Genomic DNA, 19,421 nt, shown 5'->3' on the forward strand with positions numbered 1-19,421 from the left:
GTGTTTGCGTTCACTCACACGCTCGCGCGCATCTCTCTCTCTCTCTACCCCCTTTCCTTTTCGCTACGCCGCCCATTGTCAGCCCTCTCGTCGAGACCACTGTTTTGCTTATCCCCCTCCGTTCTTTCCAAGTTGCATTGCTCGTGCACGCGGTGCTCAGCAGCGCATCGAAACACGCACACAGGCGAAAGTAGAAGACGGCACCCTCCCGCAAACTGCAGGGCACTGGACGGAAGTGTTTTTGTGCACCAGGAGTCTTGCCGCCGTAGGGCTGTTTGCTTGCCTTCCTGCTTTTCTGTGCACAGCCACCGCTTCTTCACACTCGCGCCCCCCTCCTTCCCACCCACACACCCGCCTATGCGCAGGTGCCCACACTCAGCAGTATCAGCTCTTTTTCGTTGCGAGGCACGACACCGCACCTTTTCCAAAGTACGTGGCCCCGTAGATTTTCAGTATAGGTTAACGGGACATATAAGGAAATAATAAAGCAGCGCGAACGGGCGCGCTATCGTGGACATGTTCGGCGAGTCGTACGTGGAGAGCGGCGCGCCGAATGCGGCGCGCGGGGGTGGTCACTATACTACCACTCGCATCGAGTCCCCAGCCCTGCGTGCTGCAGGTGCCTCTTCCAGTGGTGCGAATGGGCAACAGCAGCACCTGCGCTCCGTGAAAGAAATCATTAAGACGCTGGATGAGGAGCACGAGATTAGCGGCCCCAAGGGCGGCTGCTGCTCTCGAATTTTCGTCCCGTTTCTCACGCTTGCCATGATTATTGTCATCTTTGTGGCCATCGTCTACACAAACGGCACCGGGTCGGATGTCGAGGCTTCCCCACGTGTGGCGATGATAGTGCTGGAGGGGTTCTCTGGCACTGTCTTTCACGCCCTCATGCAGTCTGGTGTGCATATGCCCAACATCGCGCACATGCTCTCATCGCAGAAGGGTGTTTGGGCTGAGTGTGCGACGAGCAGCCAGTCTAGCTGTGCTCGCGCTGTGGTGGTGGAGAACGACACCTCTGGAGAAGTTTACGTGAGTGCGGCGGCCGCGATGACGTCTTTGTTTTCTGGTGTCTCGCCTCGCGAGCACCAGGTGTACAACGGGAGTTTGGAGAGCATGTCAATGTACGCGAACACTTCCAAGATGAACCCGAGTATCGCGAAGCGCGTGAAGGACGCGGGGATGAAAGTGTCAGTTGTGGGCACCTCGCACGCCATCAACTCCCTCAGCATCGCGTTCGGCAGCTGCTCTCAGCCGGGTGTGCTCGACATGGAGTGCGCGGCGTCGCGGGAGGAGCTGCTGCGGGCGAGTATCGACGAGTACTCGAGCAGCGTGCAACTGGATTGCCTCGCGTCGTCCTCGTGCAACATGGACACGCGCAAGATGAATTCTCCGACCGACCCGAAGCAATGCAGCAGCGGCCAGGCCGAGGCGCAGTTCACGCGCCACCTGAACAGCATCTTCGGCGGACTCGCCTACTCGACCCAGACGCAGGAGGCCGCCGTGCAGAACACGGCCGCGGACAACTTGGACGACTCCCTCTTTGTGTTCCACTTCGATTCGCTGGCGGTGCGGGCAGCCAGCACCTACCTGCCGGGGTTCCAGTACAACGTCTCCTCCAAGGAGTACGTCGCGCAGGTGTACCTGCTAGATGCGCTGGTGGGTCAGGTGATCAGCTACGTGCGCGACCGCGCTCGAAGCCAAAAGGAAAACTGGCTTATCCTTGGCGTCTCCGATCACGGCGGCAACGACAAGCCGCACGCCATTCCAAACCCCGTCTCCACCTCTGAGAACACGATTGCCTTCTTTATGGCCACCTACACCGACAACCTGAAGCGCTTCGTGACGCTGGCGCCGCTCCAGCGGCCGGTGACGCAGCTCGACGTGCTGCCGACAGTGCTGACATGGCTGAACGTAGCGCCGTTCGACGCGGAGACGAGCGCCGTCATCGCCGGTAAGAACACAACGGCGGCGAGCCCGGCCGTGGAGGCGCGCGTGATGGAGCGGAGGCACTTCGAAGGCCTTGTGCAGGGCATCTGCTCCTCTGGCACCTCCCTAAAGGACTGCGCGGTATAATTCTGCCCCTTTCCTTTGTCGGCGTCTCATGCGAGGCGGCTTCATGGAGGACGCGAGAGGGATGGGGAGGGGGCGTGGTGAGCCCACAGGTGATCCAGGAGAGCGCGCGCCTGTGACGCGGCGTGCACTGCCGACGATTTCCTTTTGTGTGTTGAATTCCATCTGCGCCTCCGTCCGTGCGCGTAGGGCGTCTCCACCCTCGTCCTGGCAGCTTTGTTGTGTGCCGTCTTCCCCCCTCCCCTGCATTCGTCTTCATGGCCGTGGTCCTTGTCGCCTCTGTCCCCCCGCCCTCCCCGCCCCTCCAACGGTTGTGTGCTTGAGTGTGTCTCGATCTTTTCTCTGTTTCGTCACTCGAGTTTCTTAACGACACCGGAACCAAAGGAAACGAAAAAGGCCGACAGCGCGATGGCCGTGCAGGGTCATGTGCGTGTGGCCACTCCTGATGTTGACGAGGTCCCACAGCGCACGTGTCGTTAAGGCGGCATAATTGCGTGCGTTCGAAGCCCCGCCCACGCTTACCGAGATCGATGAGGGCGGCAGCGTGAAAGTGGCGGGAGAGGCAGAGCTGGGGACCCCTCTTCTCTCTCTGCATCTCTCTCTTTCTCGGTGATGGCAGCGCTGGTGGACGGCGCTAGCAGAGCGTGTGCCCCCTCTAAAAAGTGAAGTGTTATGTGTGTGCATATGATGCGTCTGCGAGCACACTGCAGTAGGCGAAGTAGCGGGGGAAGGGCTCTCCTCGCGCAGGCCCTTCTTCTTCTGACGCCACACTGCGTCTTTGCAGCCACACACATACACACTGTTGCACAGGCGTATCGCACCTCTGCCGCATGGCTGATCTTTCTTCTCCCCTCCCTCTCGTCGGGTCATGGTCCCTTCACCCCCACCCCCCACTGTGCTCTCTCCTTTTGTTCTGCATATTTCTCTACCGACGACATACACCCACCCACATACATACCCATATACATGTATATACGCGCGCCTGAGAACGACAAGGTCATGCAGAAGCGTGCTATCACCGTGCTTGCTTTCACGCTGCGCTTTATACCTTCTTTGGCTGTTGTGCTTCGCTGCTCACTTCAAGGCGGGACGGGGAGGGAGGGCAGGCGCGACCATCGTGACACACACACACACACACATACTTCCTTCATCATAGAGCACATCCACCTGCCCAGGTACACGCGCGAAAACCGAAGATGGAATGGCCATCCCCATCGTCCTTGCCCGGAGTCGAGGGCTCACCAGGGCACGGCAGGCTTTGCAGCGCTACGAGCGGCGGCGTTGGTGCGTTCCAGCAGTTCTCTCCTGCTACGGCCGCCACCGTCGGCGATAACGCGCCAGTGCCCGCCGAGGATCGCTCACCCGTGAGCATCACCGTTGGCGAAGCGATGGATGCTGTTGCTGTGCAGTGCGAGCGGCGCGGCCTCATAAATGCGGCGACGTGGCTGAGTGAGATGAGTCTGCACGCACTGCCGTCGCTTCTCACGGCCCCGCTGCAGGCGTGCTCATACGGTGGCCACGGTGGCAACTCTCTTTGCAGCCCTCTTCACAGTGTTATACATTTGGATAGCGGTGTATTCGGCAATCACGCCATAGCAGGAGATGCGCGTGCCGCCCCCTCCGCCGGCTGGCAACGCCTGCACCGAGTCGCGCTGGGGTACTTCATCAAGGGCGAGTATCAGCGCTGCCATCATCTGATTCTGCGCGAGGTGATGCGAAACACGGCGGTTAGCAGCAGTTGCGGCGTCCCCTTGCCTTCGACAACGCAGAGGACGTGGCCCATGTCGGTGGGTGAGGTGTCTGACAATGAAGGGGGCCTCTCCTTGCCTCTGCCGGAGGTGGTCCGCGGGTTCCGCACGACGACGTTGCCTCCTCTCCTCCAGTTCCTCAGCCTCTACGCCCTCTTCATGGATGGCGTGAAGGCGAAGCAGCTGAGTAACAACGCCTCCCAGGGCGGCGGCGCAGAAAGTAGCGGCATGGGCCGCAGTGGCCAGCAGCGAGCGCTGCACCCGCACGCACGAGTGTTGCGTGCTTACCTCCTCGAAGCGATGCGCAACCCAGTAAACATGCTAAACTTGCCCAGCTCTGGTAACAGCGACCCTGAGCCACAACACGGCGACGGTGTAGATGACGAGGCAGCACTGCACGCCGCCTTTGGAGGAGCTCTTCCAAGCGCTCACCACACGTCGAGCGCGAAGCGCCCGTGGACGACATCTAGCGCGGTGTGGCTGGCGAGCCGCGCCGTCTCAGCGGCAACGACAACCGGCATAGCCGCTGTGATGACCACAGGCGCCTCTGCCTCTCGGTCCGCGGCAACAAAGCAGGCCGGCTGCACGCACGACTCAGTCTTCCCTCGCACTGCCGCCTCGCCCGTCTTCTCGAACGTCTCTCCAGCCGGCTCTCCAGCCGCAAAAGCAACGGCGGTGCAAGGCGGCGAATCGGATGCGGCGCCTACGTCGGACTTGTTGCATATAGATCCATACCTGTCGTGGCTCATGGGTGTGGTGCTGCGGGAACTTCGCATGCGCCAGGAAAGTGCGACGTTTCTGCTGGCGGCTGTGAGTGTCAACCCACTACTGCGGTGCGCCTGGGAAGACCTCGCGTGCCTCGTGAGTCGTGAGGCGCAGCTGGCCGAGCTGGACGCCGCCCTTGATGGACTAGAGCCGTTTTTCATGGTGGACGTCTTCGCTGCCGAGGTGCGGGGGCTGCTGGGGATAACGCCGGTGTCATCGGCGCGGCTGCGCATCGCCGCTGCTGCCGCCTCGGCTCCAAGCGACGGGTTCGCGCAGTCGCCGCCTTGCTCTGCGCCACCCGAAGGACGCGCCGCCACCACCACTGCCAAAGCCGGCACGCGCACGTCGTCGCCGCCGCCGCCGCCGCGAACCAACACCGGCGCAACGCCGCCCATCCCCGCCGCCGCGCCGTCCAACGCGTGGGAGTGCTTCTCTCTGCTGTTCCCTGACACGCCGTTCTTCCTCAGCCAGCTCGCACACTTCTACTACCACCAACGCAACCGTCTCGACCGGGCAGAGGCCCTCTACCAGCGTATTCGCGCCCTCGACCCGCACTACCTCGCCATCCTATACGACTACTCGAACGTGCTCTACACGAAGCGCGATCGTCTGGGCCTCAGCAGCCTCGCACAGTCGGTCTACCAGGCGGACGCGTTCCGGGCGGAGACGAACTTTGCTGTGGGGAACTATTACGTGCTGCTCGGCCAGCATGACCGGGCTGCGCTGCACTTCCATCGCGCGACCGCGATCGACCCGCAATGCGCGGAGGCGTGGCTGCTGCTCGGGCACGCCTACGTGGAGGTGAAGAACACGACAGCCGCCGTGGAGGCCTACCGGACGGCGGTCGAGCTCAACGAGCGCGACTACCGCGGTTGGTACAACCTGGGACAGATCTACGAGTTGCTGGAGGCGTACCACCATGCTCTTTACTACTACTGGCACACCACGTCCCTGCGCCCGGCGGATCCGGGGATGTGGGTGGCGGTGGCCAACTGCTTGGAGCACGATGGTCGCATTGCCGAGAGCATTGCCTGCCTAGAACGCGCAGAGACGTACGACTCGAGCTCCTCGCCGAGCTACCCGGCGTACGTGCGGCGGATCGCTACGCACCACATCGCCAACTCGAGCTACACACGTGCCTGCGTGTATCTGGAGAAGCTCGCACAAAGCCCCGCGGCGTCCACGGAGGACCTTCTTCTCGCACTCCCCTTTATCGTTCAACATTACGTGCAGCGGGCGCGGAGCTCAGTTGAGGGGTTTGTCCGCTCTTCAAGCCACGACACGGTACTCTTCTCGCCTGGTGCGAATAATGTGTCGCTGATGTCGTCGCCGGCATCGGGTGCGGTGGCGGCGGGCCGGACTGCCCTGCACCACGCGCGCGCTGCTGCGGCACTGCAGCACCTCAACAAAGCTGAAGAGCACCTCAGCACCATGGCGGAGCTTGTGATGCCATCCGGTCGAAACGGCGCCGGCAACGAGGAGGCGGCCCAGACGCCAGCAGCATCGGCTGTGGCTGGCGAGAGCGAGCAAGCCGGTGCAGAGAACAGCGCACCGCAGAGAGCTGCAGAGGATGCATCTAATAGACGACGGACGCGTCAGCCGCGCAGCGGCCCAGCCGCCAACGCCTCCGTCTCTGCTTCGACTTCGGCGGCGCTCGCTGCTGTTGCGGCGACCACGGCGCAGAGTGCCGGTGATATGCCACCGGTGGCGTTTGTCCGAAGTCGTCACCAAGAGATTTGCATGCTGAGAGCGCAGGCGATGCATCTTCTTCAAATCGGAGCGGGTGCAGGCAGCTCGACCCTCCCCGCAGCAGCATCGGCCTCCGCCTCTGCGGCGACGCAGCCGTCGTCTTTGTCATCGCAGCAGCAGCAGCACAGGAACCCGCTTGTGTCGCAGCTGCTGGGCCGCAACCAGTAGTCGCGGCAAGCGCTGCGACTTGAGGGTCGATCGAACAAGTGAGTGCGGCACCAGTGAGGGAGGCCGGTGGAGGTCCGCGCACTCGAGGCCCATCGTTCTTGACAGCCTGCAGGGCTGGGTTTTCTAATTGGCCACCGGCTCCTCTCCACACGCGCATAGCAGGCGGACGATACCGTTGTGGATGACGCATGCTCTTCGAGCGCTCTGCACAAATCGGTAGAAGAGGCCCTTTAGCATGAAGCGGTGCGTGTGCGCTGATAGACGCGTGTGACTCTTCACGGCCGCCGCACCTGCGGCAGCCGTTGCCCTCCCCCCTCCGCCCCTTGCTCGCATGAACGCGGCTTTTTGTGCGAGCGGCGTCTGAGAACACACCGACCGGCCAACACGGCGAGGTGAAAGGAAGTCGATGGGGTGTCAAGATACCCCCAACCACTGGGAAGTTTGACCGCCCCTCTTTCCACCACACTCGGCTTTTGTATTCTTGTGACGGACCTGCATCTCTCTCTCAGAAGCACACACGCACACACATGCACATACATGCAGTCCTTCTCTTGCATCCCTTCTTCGTCTTTCTGCCCTTCTTTGTCGTGTCGTCAGCAGTGGGAGAGACTCTTGTAGGGTAGCGCGCCTCTCAGCAACGAGAAGTACACACACATACGCGCACACAAAAGGCTGCCAAAAAATCCCGCTAACGGGCACCCCCTCCCCCTTCCCCTGCACATCCATAGAAGCACGTCCACGTCCACACCGGTGCGCTGGCGATATATATACATATATATATATTCAGAACCGTACCAAAGAGGTTCACCTCTTTTCCTTCTGTGTGCTGTACTGTTGTTGTTGCTGTGCGCGTGCATTCATAGATAACCGCCCCCCCCTGTCGAGGAGCAGGAGAGGCGGCGTGTGCGTGCGTGCGTGTGGGCGTCTGGCCGCCTTGAGGCATACGCAGGGAGAAACGGTGGGATACAACATCAGGGCGTCGGCCCTTTCGGTGAGCTCCGTGAAGTAGACGCTGTGTGCACGTGTACGCACAAAAAGGGGGGATTGCGGTCTGCCGTAGACATCCGTATGCCCGCTGCATTGCAGACGCCACCGCCGCTGGTAGATCAGGACGGTGCCCCGCCCTTTAGTGCGCAGCGGGCAACGCTCGGTGCTGCCACTAGCGCCGCCACGGTCGCTCCCACCAGGATCCCTGCTGACAGCAGCAACTTGGGTCGCCAACGCGCGGTGCCGTCTTCCTCTCCCTCATCATTCGCCACCGTGTCGTCTCCAGCACATATCCCTACGACTTCTGGCGCGGGGGCGCTTGACAGCCGACCGGATACCCCGGCAAGCCTGGTGAGGGCGTCCGCGATGGCGGCGGCGCCGCCGTCGACGACGTTGTCACGGTCCTCGTCCTTAGCTTCTTCATCTGCGTCCTCGCAGCCCGCAGTTTTTCCAGGTAGCAGGCAGTTTGACTCAAGCACACATGCCCGAGAAAGCCGAGTGGGTGCCACCGCTCTTGAGCCGCAACGCCAATCGCCATCGATGGTGCCGGCAGCCACCGAGGAGGATCCTGGAAGCCACTTTCCGTGTTCTGCCGCGGATGACGCCATCGCTCACTCGGTGCCGCTTCCTCTGCTGGTCGAACAGCAGCGCCACCGCATTCGTGCTCTGGTGCAGGAGCGCGACGCCGCCGCCGCGGAGCTCAGTGAGCTGCACACCTTGTTTCAGCGTCTGCACGACGACTACGAGGAGACAACGCGCGAGGCGGATGGATTGCGGCTACAGCTGAGCAGCCTCCGCGCGCAGAAGGAGATGCAAAGCGATGAGCACCGGCTATTGCGGTCGAGTCACGCGCGCCAGCAGGAGCGCATTCAGCAGTTCGAGCTGGAGTGGGCCAACAACTCCAAGCATCTCCGCGAGCAGCTCGACGCACTCGTCAGTGAGAGAGACGCCATGCAGGCCCAGCGTGACGCCTGCATGGCCGACAGCAACGACTTGCGCCGGCAGCTAATTCAACTGCAAGCCGAGATTCACCGCGTGGAGTCGAAGCATCGAGAGGCGCTGCGAGAACAGGCTGACACACACGCGCAGCAGCTTCGCTCTGCCTTGCAAGAAAAGGAGGAGCAACTCCAGACGAGGGCGGCCGCAACGCGGCGGGAGGCACGGCTGGTTCAGCAGGAGCTGGACCAACTCGGCGCCGGCCACACCGCCGCGCACGAGGAGCGCGAGTCCATGCGGTGGCGCCTCTCGGAGCTCGAGACGGTGGTGACCAAGAAGGAGCAGCTCCGCGCCGAGCTGGAAAGAATGGTAACTATGCTCCGCTCGCGGCTGAATGATCAAGAGGAGGCGGCGCGCCAAGATGCGCAGCGCTACACGCAGCGTGCCCAGGACCTGGAGCTGCTGTACCGCGGTCAGGTCGCGCAGGAGCAGCGCCGTGCTCAGGCTCTCCAAGACGATCTGGCCGCTGCCCGCAAGGCGACGCAAGAGGCCATGCGACAGCAGGAGGCCCTTCAGCAGTCTCACAGCGAGCAGATTAAGGACTTTGCAGCGCGCGCTGCAAAACTCGAGGACGACCTTCGCCAACAGCTCCGCGCCCTCCGCAGGGAGCTGGAGGAGGCACAGGCACATGCGCTTGAGCACGAAGCTGCCGCCCGCCGCAGCCAGCGCGATGCAGAGACGCTGCGGGCCACGTGCTCTAGCGAGCAAGAGGCACTTGAGCGGCTGCAGCAGGCTCACACGGCGCAAGCCCAGCAGTTGTCGCGCGCGGAGGGGAGCGCGACTGTTCTGCAGACGCGCCTGCGCGAAAAGGAGAGGGAGGCGGAGCTACTGCGGTGCGCCATGGAACAGGCCACATGGACGCGGGAGATGCGGCAGGCAGCGCACCACACGTTGGCGTCCCTTCTTGGGGTGCCGCGGGTGTCCGTGCGAGGTGGCCGACGCCGGGTGAAGGAGGGAGAGGAGATGGAGGGCTGGTCTCCGGCGCTGCAGCTCGAGTGGGCGGCGGAGGCGCAGGGCGCTGCCCCCTCCCCGTCGCCCCGCAAAGCGCAGCAGAGGAGGGATTCCGCACCCACTGGCGCTGGCGACACCGCTTATGTTGTACCGGAGGGCGGCGAGTCCACCCCATCCTCCCGCGAGGTGGAGGGGGTTGTGCCCTCGCCCTTCAAGGGCGCTGCCCGTGCGAAGCGTGCGCCGCGTCACCCAGCGATCGCTTCCGACAGTCCTCAGCGCCCACCAGCTACGCCAACGAAGGCAGCAGCTGGACAGCACGTCGAGGCCATCGAACACACTGTGCCACGAGATACAGGTCAATCTGATGGTAAGGGGCACGCGGGATCATCCACTGAAGCCAGCCATCTACTGCAGCCACCGCTCTTGTTCCGCGCCGCGTCTCCACTGACTGCGGCTCCGCCACTACATCCCGGAACGCCGCGGACCGCTGGCAGTAGCTCTCCCTGTCCGGCTCAGGGTTCGGCTGGCTACGCTGCAGCAGCAAACTCTACCACCGCCGCGCTCCGCGGCGGTGGTGCCGGCGCGTCGCCATTTCCATCGCCTCTGCGAGCGCTCTCCTTTGTCCCGGCTCAAACCACCGCAGGCTGGGCGAATCCTCTGCGCACCGCCACCGGCGTGGCAAGATCACAGCCGCTTTCCACCCCCCTTCTCTCCTGCCAGCAGGTGGGCCACATCTACAACATCCCTGAAGAGGAAGAGCAGCAGCACCAGCCGCAGGCGGCGGTGACCGAAGGTCATACCAGTGGAGCCGCGTACGCTGCAGAGCCTGCACGTGGATACTCACGCACACAAAGGCCACAGTCGGCGACGCCCCTGTCAAGGAAGGCAGGCGAGGTTTTCTTCGATGATGTCGTGGGCGCACCGCGTGCGCGAGGGTTTCCAGCGAGGGTGCTGATCAGGGGCACAGATGCCGGCGCTGCTGTACCTGGAAGCCATGAGCGGCAGACAACATCAGCACAGCTGGTGACTGCATCCACGGCACAAGTCGGCACCTCTAACACGCACCTCACCCCCTCTACTTACCGCGGAAGTCTTGCCTCGAGCGATAGGGTGAGAGGGGCTGACGGTGCGCGCGATGCGCAGCCGTCTTTCTCGCTCGGGCACAGCCTCTCCTATGACCACGGCGCATCTGCGCCAGGCGTCCGCGCGGCGGAGCTCATCGCGCAGCTGTCACACCCCTCGTCGGCGGCCTCCGACAAAACGCCTGCGATGCAGCGCGGAGTGTCGAACACCAGCAGCCACCGCAACGTGCTTAACGGCGGAGATTCGGCGCTTCAGCAGTACCTTCGCGACACCGTGCAGCAAGTACTCGCTGATCACGGTCGCGGCGGGACACCCCAGCGTGGGCCGCTCCATGCATGGCGGCAGCGGCCAGACGGCGGTTCCGCAATTCTTGCAGCTTCTGGGTACCACGAAGATGGCGTCAAAAGTGCCGGAGAAGCGGATGAGGACGATTTCGGCTCTGCATCTCTCCTCCGCTCGTCTGTCGCAGTGCCGCTTGTGCGACCGGCGCCCCAGCCAGCGTCTACAGGGGGCTTCGCGAACGGCGGAGGGGCGACTCGCATGATTGGTCCCGGCGGCAGCAGCCAAGGCGACGCTGGCGGCGCTGTCGCTGTGACTCGGAATGGCAGTTCGGCAGCCGCAACTCCGCACAAGACGGCCGCAGCAGTATCAGCAGCAGGAGAAACCGTTCAAACCAATCGCAGAGAGAGCGGCATTTTTCAGACTCTTGAACAGCTTGCCGGCCGACAGCAGCAGCTCCTGCAATCGCTGGGCCACCTGCCGCACGCGGTGATGTTCCCGACAGCGCGCAACGCCGATGTCCCATCCTCGCTACCATGGCAAGCGACAGCGGCAGACCCCTCCCTCAGCGAGGGCTTGCGGAGCAGCGCCAGCATCATCGTGCCCACGTCTCTCTCCCTGCAGGAGCATAGGTGCTCCCTGCAGCACCAGGGCCAGCGCGAACCCGACGATAGCCAGGGTGTAGCACGGTCGTCTGTGGGCGTGGTCGCGGCCGGCGGAGCACCGGCCGATGCCGCCGGATCGGCGTTGACGGTCAGTGCACCTTTGCCCAATACCGATTCCGCGGGCTTTGGGAAAAACATTACTGCACAGGGCCATCCTGCAGCTGCGGCTCGCTATGCGAAGGGCAGCGATGCCGGCACCGATGTCGAGCTCGACCCTCGGCAGCTCTCCTACTCTACCACGGTCGCCACGACTCAGCTCACAGATGTAAAACAGGGAGACCAATCAGCGGTAAAGAAAGACACGGGCGACCCGACGGCGGCGGCCGCCGCGGTGGTTCAGGGCTCACAGCCGAGAGCGGAGAGGCAGGCTGCCTGGTCATCAGAGCCAGCACTCTCAGTGTGGGCGGTGGCGGCGACCACGGCAAGCGCAAGGTCTGCGCCATCTGTGTCGGAGGTTTCGTCGCTGTCGCAGCTCGAGCGACGGTTTGCGACGCCATTCTGATCAGCAGGTGAATGTTCCGAAAGATGAGGTTTTTGAGAGGACCTCTTCGTCAGTGTCATCAAGAGCGGAGGTGCTATGTTGTCCTTTGCTGCGACCTGGCGGCTCTCTGTATCGCTCGCCCCTTTCCCCGTCTCTTGGGTGCATGGCTTCTCCTCCAGAGTTCGCCTCCCCCCCTCCCCCCACACACGTACACACACGCACACATTCACAGATATGGCCGCGCCTTTGTCCTTTCCCCGGAAGGAAGGCATGCAGTCCACCATGATGACAGTGCGACGCCACACGACAGCGGAGCTGATACGGTGTGCGTATGTGTATGTATGCGTATAGGAGGAGCAGAGGCCATGCCGACGCACCGCCGGCAGCAAACACACAGGCATGCAAGCTACACAAGGCAACAGCGGCAAACGGGCAAGCACAAGCAGCAATACAACAAGGACAACGATAGCAGGACTTTGTCGCTGGAACAGAGCTAGGGAAGGTGCGAGGGGGGGGTAGTCATTCTGGCGGCCTTCGTCCCTCGCGTATCAGCTGCGAAGAGGGTGGGCAGTGGGTACGCAGGTGCAGTCACGATGGCGGAGAGGCAAGGATAATGGTCGGGGAGGAGGATGGGGGAGGGATCGATGCACGCGTGCCTGTGCGCGTACGCTCTCTCGCACCACTACATCGAGGCGGCTCCTCATCTCTTCTCTTGCTCCCATACGCATTTTCGGCCTGACGACGTATCCTTTTCGTCGAACGGAACCCACGCGTGAGACCGGGCCCCGTGCACGCACGACTGTTGCCACACGAACGCACCTCAGAAAAAAAACGAAGAATAAGAATATCAGATGCTTACCCTCGCCGTTCATCGTTTTTTTTTTGTCTTTGTGGCTGGTGCGTAGGCCATGCGCTCCTTTTCCCATCCATCCGCGTCCTGCATATCGCCTTTGCCTCCTTTTCACCGTCGCTCTGCAGCGACGCCATAGCCTGCACTCCAATCCACACAGAATACAAACTCATCCTCGATAGCTGCGAATAGCATAACTAAACGGACAGAAGCCACGCACGCAACGTGACAGGACTGGTGTAGGAAGAACACAGACACACGCACATTACACGCCCACTGCGCAAACGGGAAGCAAAGACACCAGCACAAAACGTACGCTTCCGTCTTTCCGACAGGCCAGACCACCACCACTCACCACCCGCCACCACGACACACACAGGAAAAAGAAAACGCGCAACTGATTCCTAAACACTAACAATATGTTGCGCCACGCTGCTCGCAGCTTGTCACCAAAGCAATGCTACATAAGCCCTCGCGTCATTGAGGCGGAATACGCCGTGCGGGGGCTGATCCCGGCGCGCGCAGATGAGATCAAGGCGGACTTGGCCACTGGCCGCGGCTCCTACGCCTTCGAAAGCCTTGTGTACTGCAACATCGGCAACCCGCAGTCGGTGGGGCAGATGCCGCTAACGTTCTACCGACAAGTGATGGCGCTCGTGGATGCGCCGTCCCTGCTGGAAGATGCGGTAATCGCTGCGCGGCTGCCAGAGGACGCCGTTGCGCGCGCGCGCAGGTACCTTGCGGAGATTGGGACGGGTACCGGCGCGTACACAGAGTCGTTCGGCTACCGGTTTGCGCGCGCTGCCGTTGCCGAGCACATTAACAAGCTCGACCACGGCGTGAGCCCCGCTGCGACGGTGAACGATATCTGTCTGACAGACGGCGCGAGCATGGGTGCGAAGCTGTTCCTGCAGCTGCTTGTGGGCGGCGCGAGCGACGCTGTGATGATCCCGGTTCCGCAGTATCCGCTATACTCTGCTCAGATTGCGTTACTTGGCGGGGTGAAGGTGCCCTACTTCCTGCACGAGTCGGAGGGGTGGGCGATGAAGTTGCCGGACCTTGTTGCCGCGTACGAGCGGTGCGTGACCGAGAGCGGCGCGACGCCGCGCTTGTTTGTGTGCATCAACCCCGGGAACCCGACGGGGAATGTGCTGGAGCGCTGCGTGATGGAGGACGTCGTGCGTTTCTGCCACGAGCGCGGCATGCTGCTGCTTGCGGACGAGGTGTACCAGGAGAACGTGTATGACACACGGCGCCGGTTTTTGAGCTTTCGCGAGGTGGTACTTGGGATGCCTGAGCCGTACTGCTCGGAGACGATGCTTGTGTCGCTGCACTCGACATCAAAAGGAGTGATTGGTGAATGCGGGCGGCGCGGCGGGTATTTCTGCATGACGAACCTGCCTGCTGCGCTGCGCCAGCAGGTTGTGAAACTGTGCTCGATCAACCTGTGTGCAAATGTAAACGGGCAGTTGATGACTGCGCTGATGTGCTCGCCGCCGCGCGAAGGCGAAACGAGCTACGCGATGCACCAGCGCGAGTGCGACGCGATCTTTACGGGCATGAAGGAGCGCGCTGAGCTGCTGGCGCGCGAGCTTGGGAATGTGCGCGGGCTCTCGTGCCAGCCGGTGGAGGGCGCGATGTACGCGTTCCCGAGAATTGTGTTGCCTGAGCGGTACGCCCAGCGGAACGAGGAGCTGAACGCGAAGGAGGGTCGGCGGCTTGCGCTGGACGCGCGGTGGGCGCTGGAGCTGCTGGAGTCGAGCGGGATCGTTGTTGTGCCCGGGTCTGGGTTCGGGCAGGAACCCGGGACGCTGCACTTCCGGATAACGATTCTCCCGCCTCTTGAACAGATCGATCGGATGGTGCGTGCAATCCGCGAGTTCCAGGACCGGATCTACGAGCAGTACGCGTAAGGAGCTGAGTGTGCGCGTGTGCATGCGTGTTGTCAATACAAGCGGGTGAGGCTGTTCTTCTGTATGATTTTGGTAAAAAAGATCACAGTGAGGCCCTCGATGCGTGCGTGCGCCTGTGCTGTTCTCCTGTGTCTTCTCATCGCGAGCTGCGTGCGTAGGCTTTGCTTCTTCTCGTTGGTCATCTCCTCTTCCCCGCCGCCATCTTTACTTGCACTTGCCCTCCTCGTCTATACCCCGCCTTTCCGTTTACTCTGCGAGCGTATGTGTGTGTGTGTGTACGTGTACGTGTGCGTGCGTACGTAGATACGTGTGCATACGTGTGCCAGTGCGGATGTGTATGTATGTGTTTTGGCCGTTGTTTTTTTTTACATATGTTCTATATATTGGTTATATCGCACTTTTTTTCAGGCTCGCCCGCTTCCGTCCACATGTCGGAAGGGGATATATGCTCAGCGAATGAGGTCGCTGTGTGTCCGTAATGGCGTGCAAACAACCGTGAAAGAGAAGACGCCACGGACACCCACAGTGCCAAAGGTCTGGAGGAGTGGCGGCACAGAGATGTTTGTTGCCAAGCGGAATGCGACGCGCTGATGGGCTGAGGTGTGCGAGGATGTCTCACTCCTTTTATCTCTCCCATCTTGCGTGCGTACATGTCTGTGCGCCGTCGCTCACGTAGGTAAGATATGGTGGGACTCTCTCTCACATAGTGTGTAGGATATGCCACGACTTCTTGCTGCCCCTTCTCCGCCTCTTCTCGTGGCGCTTTCCTCCGTTCGCTCCTTTCGATATATACATTTTCTCTGCGACGGGGACGTATGCTTCGCTGTTGCGTGTTTGTGTTGGCACACGATCGTTTCAACATTACGCATACTCAGCAGCTGGTTAGACCCCGCAGCCCAGACGCAGACACTTCTTCACCTGTGCAGGAGCTCTGCACACATTCCTCCCCTCTCCCCCTACACTTCGCGTGGCGTGTCGCGCTTTCATATCCATTCCGTCTCTAGTGCTGTCTGCTGCGGCTGCCGCCTCAAGTTGACGAGAGCTTCCACACACACACACACACGCACGAACACGCACGCGCCCGTACTCGCACACACAAACATAAACGAAGGGGGGGCGCACCTACGCTCGCACGTATAAACGCACGTCTCTCTCTCTCTCTACATATAGAGAGAACGAGACTCCATCCTCTTATCACGATCCGTACACGTGCGCTTCCTTTGCGCCCCTTCTTCACCTACACTCACCGATGGTTTTCGTCTTCACGTCAGTCATCTCTTTTTCCTGTTTTCTTGGCTTTGGCCTTCACCGAAACGTTATAGATCCTTGTACGCAGGGGCGTCTCTGTCCACTGTTGGCCCTCCCCCCATTTTCTTTGTCCATGTGTCTGTGCGTGTGCTCGAAATAGAGAGAGGAAGCTTCACACTTCCTTCTATACAGGTAAATATTTTCTTAGTCTGTTGCACTCACCAGGAACACGTACAAGTCTCTCGGTCCTTCCCTCTTGCTTCGCTTGCCGCTGATCCTCCCCATCGTTTGCGATCCACATCTCTCCGCAACGCTGCAGCACGTTCCTGATCGACTTCTCTGTCGTTCTCTTGTCTTCTTTCTCGGTACAGCTCCTCTCAAGACACTCCTGATACGTGCGCATCTGCAAGCGCACGCATACAGGAAGTAATCGTGCACGCGCGCCTACCACACGTACCTACAACGCTCGAAGAGAGCGAGCGAGAGTGAGAGCAACTCCCCTTCCTGGTGTGACCCGTGCAAAGAAAGCGCGCGCGAATCGCCGTTGCTGCGGCTCTTGTGTCCAACCCTCCTTTTTTTTTTGCGTCTTTCTGGTCCATAGAGACGTGTTCCGTTATAGAGAAGAGAGCGTCGCACGCGCAGGCACGCTCTACCATCATGCGTCCATATGCCCATCTTCTTCAGCGCTGCCTAGGCGGTGCGCTGCACAATTCTCCTCTTCTTTTTGCCTCTGCGAAATCTCGTTCAAGTGGCAGCGGAGGGGGCCGCGCTGTGGCTGCTGTGGCGCCGCCGAACAGGATCGAAAACGACGGGGAGCTGCTCCGTTCGACGGAGGACAGGTACGGGGGCTCGGCGGGGTCTCGCCGACGCCAGCGCCCCACACCAGCGCAGCTACTAGCCAACCATGGTGGCGGCGGTTCTCAAGGTGCTGTCAGTGACGCTGTGAGCCCTGTGGAGCGACTTCTGAAGAAGCATGAGGTGAGTGCCGGCGGCGGCACTGCCAACGCTATCCCTGTCCCGAGCAAATCTCGGCAGAGGGTGAAAAACGGGCTCGTGGCTCCTCCCACGCGTGCCGAGGAGCCGACATCTGGTGGAGGCACAGATGATGATGGGGATGACCTTGGCGGGGCGCTTTCTCTGTTGCCTTCGGCGACACCGGCAGCAAAGCAGCAGCAGCTCTTGACGAACCCCTTCCGCGGCCTACACGCCGATGTGACCCGTAGCTACCGTGTCGACCAGCTGAGGGAGGTGGCGACAGCGGCTGACTTGATGCTCGCACGGCAGGAGAAGAAGTCCACCGCCTTCTCCTTCTTGCACTTCCGTGCCGGTGAGCGTTTCTATCAAGGGCACTGGGGGAGCGTGGCCGACATGCAGGCGCAGTTCGATGCGTTCACCGAGGCCGCGCAGACGACGCTGTCCAAGCGCATCTCGAGGCCGTACTTGCGCGGTACGCCGATCCCCGGCCTGACACTCTTCAACAACGATCTCGGCCTGCAAAGCCCGCTCGTGCAGTGCAGCTATCCCCTGATCGTTGCTCAGCGGCTGCTGCTCTTCCCCGATTACTTACGGCACTTCCACACCATCTGCGGACGTGAGAACGTGCCCTGCGACTTCTACGCCGACATCGACCTCCCTGGCGAGTCTGCCGCCGGGGCGGAGAAGATGTTGCTGGAAGTGCTCAACTACCTGGAGGTGCGGCTGCCCGGCGTGGGCTTCACTGACCCCTTCTTTCTTGTCTTGACGAACGCCGTACCGAGCAGGGATAAGGTGTCGTACCACATTCATGCTCGGAGCTTCACACACATGAAAAACCGCCCACTCGCCAGCAACGCTGAGGCGAGCACGAACGGCAAAGCGAAACGCAAGTCCGCCAGACAGATGAAGGCCAAGGCAGCTGCATCATCTCCGGCAGCGCCAGCCGACCGCAAGTTTGACGAGGATGACATAGACGAGGAACACGACGAAGATCCGTACGACGACCTGAGCGACATGGTCAGCGCTGTGGATGCCGGCGGCAAGGGCTCGACGTCCTCGCGCGGCGGCAGTGCTGCCACCCCCAAGGTGGTAGCGTTCCAGGACTACCGCGCCGTGAAGCTCATCGCCGATGAGGTGAACCAAACAATCGGCCGGGACATCGTTGACCACAACTGCTACCGGACGAACGGCATGCTGCGCTGCGCCTTCAGCGCCAAGATGCCCTCTGCACAGGATCACAACTACCATCAGCAGACCGACAACGGCGCGGCGGCGGCGCGCAAGCGTCTTGTGCCGCTTGTGACCGCCTCCGACCCGGCTTTGCAGCAGCGGCTGTCGGAGACCGCGTCGGTGCTCCGCACCATGACGGACCCCGAAGTGCTGGAGCTCACTTTCGTCACGAGGCACCTGGACGCGGACGCCAAGGTGATCAAGGCCGCCCGCAAACATGCCACGAGTCTCTTGGCGCACGAGAGTGATGCCCCCGCCGAGAGTGCGGAGCAACTGCACCGCGCCGCCGTGTTGGACGCGACAACAAGGCACCGCTTTAAGCTGATTCGGCCGCGCCAGATCATGGGCCCACAGGCAACGCAGGCCGTGGAGTACGACGCCTACGGCAACGTCGTGCCGCCCTTCCTCACAGAGGCCGCAAAGTGGCGCCGCTTCAAGGCGGTCACGGCGAAGCTGCGCACCTTGCCGCCTCGAGCTGCGGAGAGCTACGACGTGTGGGTGCGTGTTGGCCTTGCCCTTCACAACTTCAGCAACGAAGACCACGTCTTCGAGGAGTGGGTGCGCTTCTCGCTCAAGTCACCGCTCAAGTACTCGCGGGAGGTCTGCCGTAAGAAGTGGATGCAGTTCGAACGCAATCCCGACGCGCTGAACTGGCGCCGTGGGTTCAACTATCTGAACTCGACTGTGTGGCGCCAGGTGTGATGATGCAAGGAGGAGGGTGGATATACGTACACGCCACGCACCTACACGCATCTTTGTGCCTCCGCGTGATACGCACATGGCCGCATGAGCTGTGGCGCTGCCAAGCGGCGAGAGACACATAGAGGAGTTAAGAAAGGGATCTGCCAGCCTTGCTTGCTGCCATTCTTTATGAAGTGCGCAAGCGTGTGTCGTTGGTGGGCCGAGGGTATCGTGTGGTGAGGAACGAAAAAGCGATGCGCGCTGGTGCGCGTGTGTGCATGTGCGGCTTGCAACAGCGTAGAAGCAGAGACCGGAGTAAGGAGTCGAGAGAAAGAACAGAACCCAAAGTGGCGGTGATGTTCCTGGTGACGGTGGTGGCGTCGGTGGTGTGGGGTCTTGAAATGTGCGTTGGTGACTACCCCAACGAAACAACGACAAAATGTTTACGCCGTTTCCCGTTCCCCCCCCCCCGCGTTCTCCAGTTGTTCATCGAACACACACCACTTAGACCCGCAGCCGCCACCATCTTTCACACTCTCACTCATACACAGTTTTCTCCGTTGGCTTGTTTCTTCACGTCCT

General features: G+C 61.5%; 5 protein-coding genes across 5 annotated transcripts; all 5 read left to right on the forward strand.

The window, feature by feature from the left end:
* Window positions 1–516: 516 nt before the first annotated feature.
* Window positions 517–2,073, forward strand: LINJ.12.0550 (conserved hypothetical protein; the record flags this gene model as incomplete). The annotated part of the gene is made up of 1 exon (XM_003392251.1): window positions 517–2,073. The coding sequence occupies one exon, from the start codon at window positions 517–519 to the stop codon at window positions 2,071–2,073; it is 1,557 nt and encodes a 518-aa protein (XP_003392299.1).
* A 1,385-nt stretch (window positions 2,074–3,458) lies between these two features.
* Window positions 3,459–6,500, forward strand: LINJ.12.0560 (conserved hypothetical protein; the record flags this gene model as incomplete). The annotated part of the gene is made up of 1 exon (XM_003392252.1): window positions 3,459–6,500. The coding sequence occupies one exon, from the start codon at window positions 3,459–3,461 to the stop codon at window positions 6,498–6,500; it is 3,042 nt and encodes a 1,013-aa protein (XP_003392300.1).
* Window positions 6,501–7,568: 1,068 nt separating this feature from the next.
* Window positions 7,569–11,963, forward strand: LINJ.12.0570 (conserved hypothetical protein; the record flags this gene model as incomplete). Its single annotated transcript, XM_003392253.1, has 1 exon — window positions 7,569–11,963. One exon carries the CDS (start codon window positions 7,569–7,571, stop codon window positions 11,961–11,963), a length of 4,395 nt encoding a protein of 1,464 aa, XP_003392301.1.
* Window positions 11,964–13,211: 1,248 nt separating this feature from the next.
* On the forward strand, window positions 13,212–14,705 carry ALAT (alanine aminotransferase; the record flags this gene model as incomplete). Its single annotated transcript, XM_003392254.1, has 1 exon — window positions 13,212–14,705. The coding sequence occupies one exon, from the start codon at window positions 13,212–13,214 to the stop codon at window positions 14,703–14,705; it is 1,494 nt and encodes a 497-aa protein (XP_003392302.1).
* A 2,517-nt stretch (window positions 14,706–17,222) lies between these two features.
* LINJ.12.0590 (conserved hypothetical protein) lies at window positions 17,223–18,860 on the forward strand (the record flags this gene model as incomplete). The annotated part of the gene is made up of 1 exon (XM_003392255.1): window positions 17,223–18,860. The coding sequence occupies one exon, from the start codon at window positions 17,223–17,225 to the stop codon at window positions 18,858–18,860; it is 1,638 nt and encodes a 545-aa protein (XP_003392303.1).
* Between the last annotated feature and the right edge of the window lie 561 nt (window positions 18,861–19,421).

This window comes from Leishmania infantum, chromosome 12 (assembly GCF_000002875.2).
Source record: "Leishmania infantum JPCM5 genome chromosome 12".
Classification (NCBI taxonomy): Eukaryota; Euglenozoa; class Kinetoplastea; order Trypanosomatida; family Trypanosomatidae; genus Leishmania; species Leishmania infantum.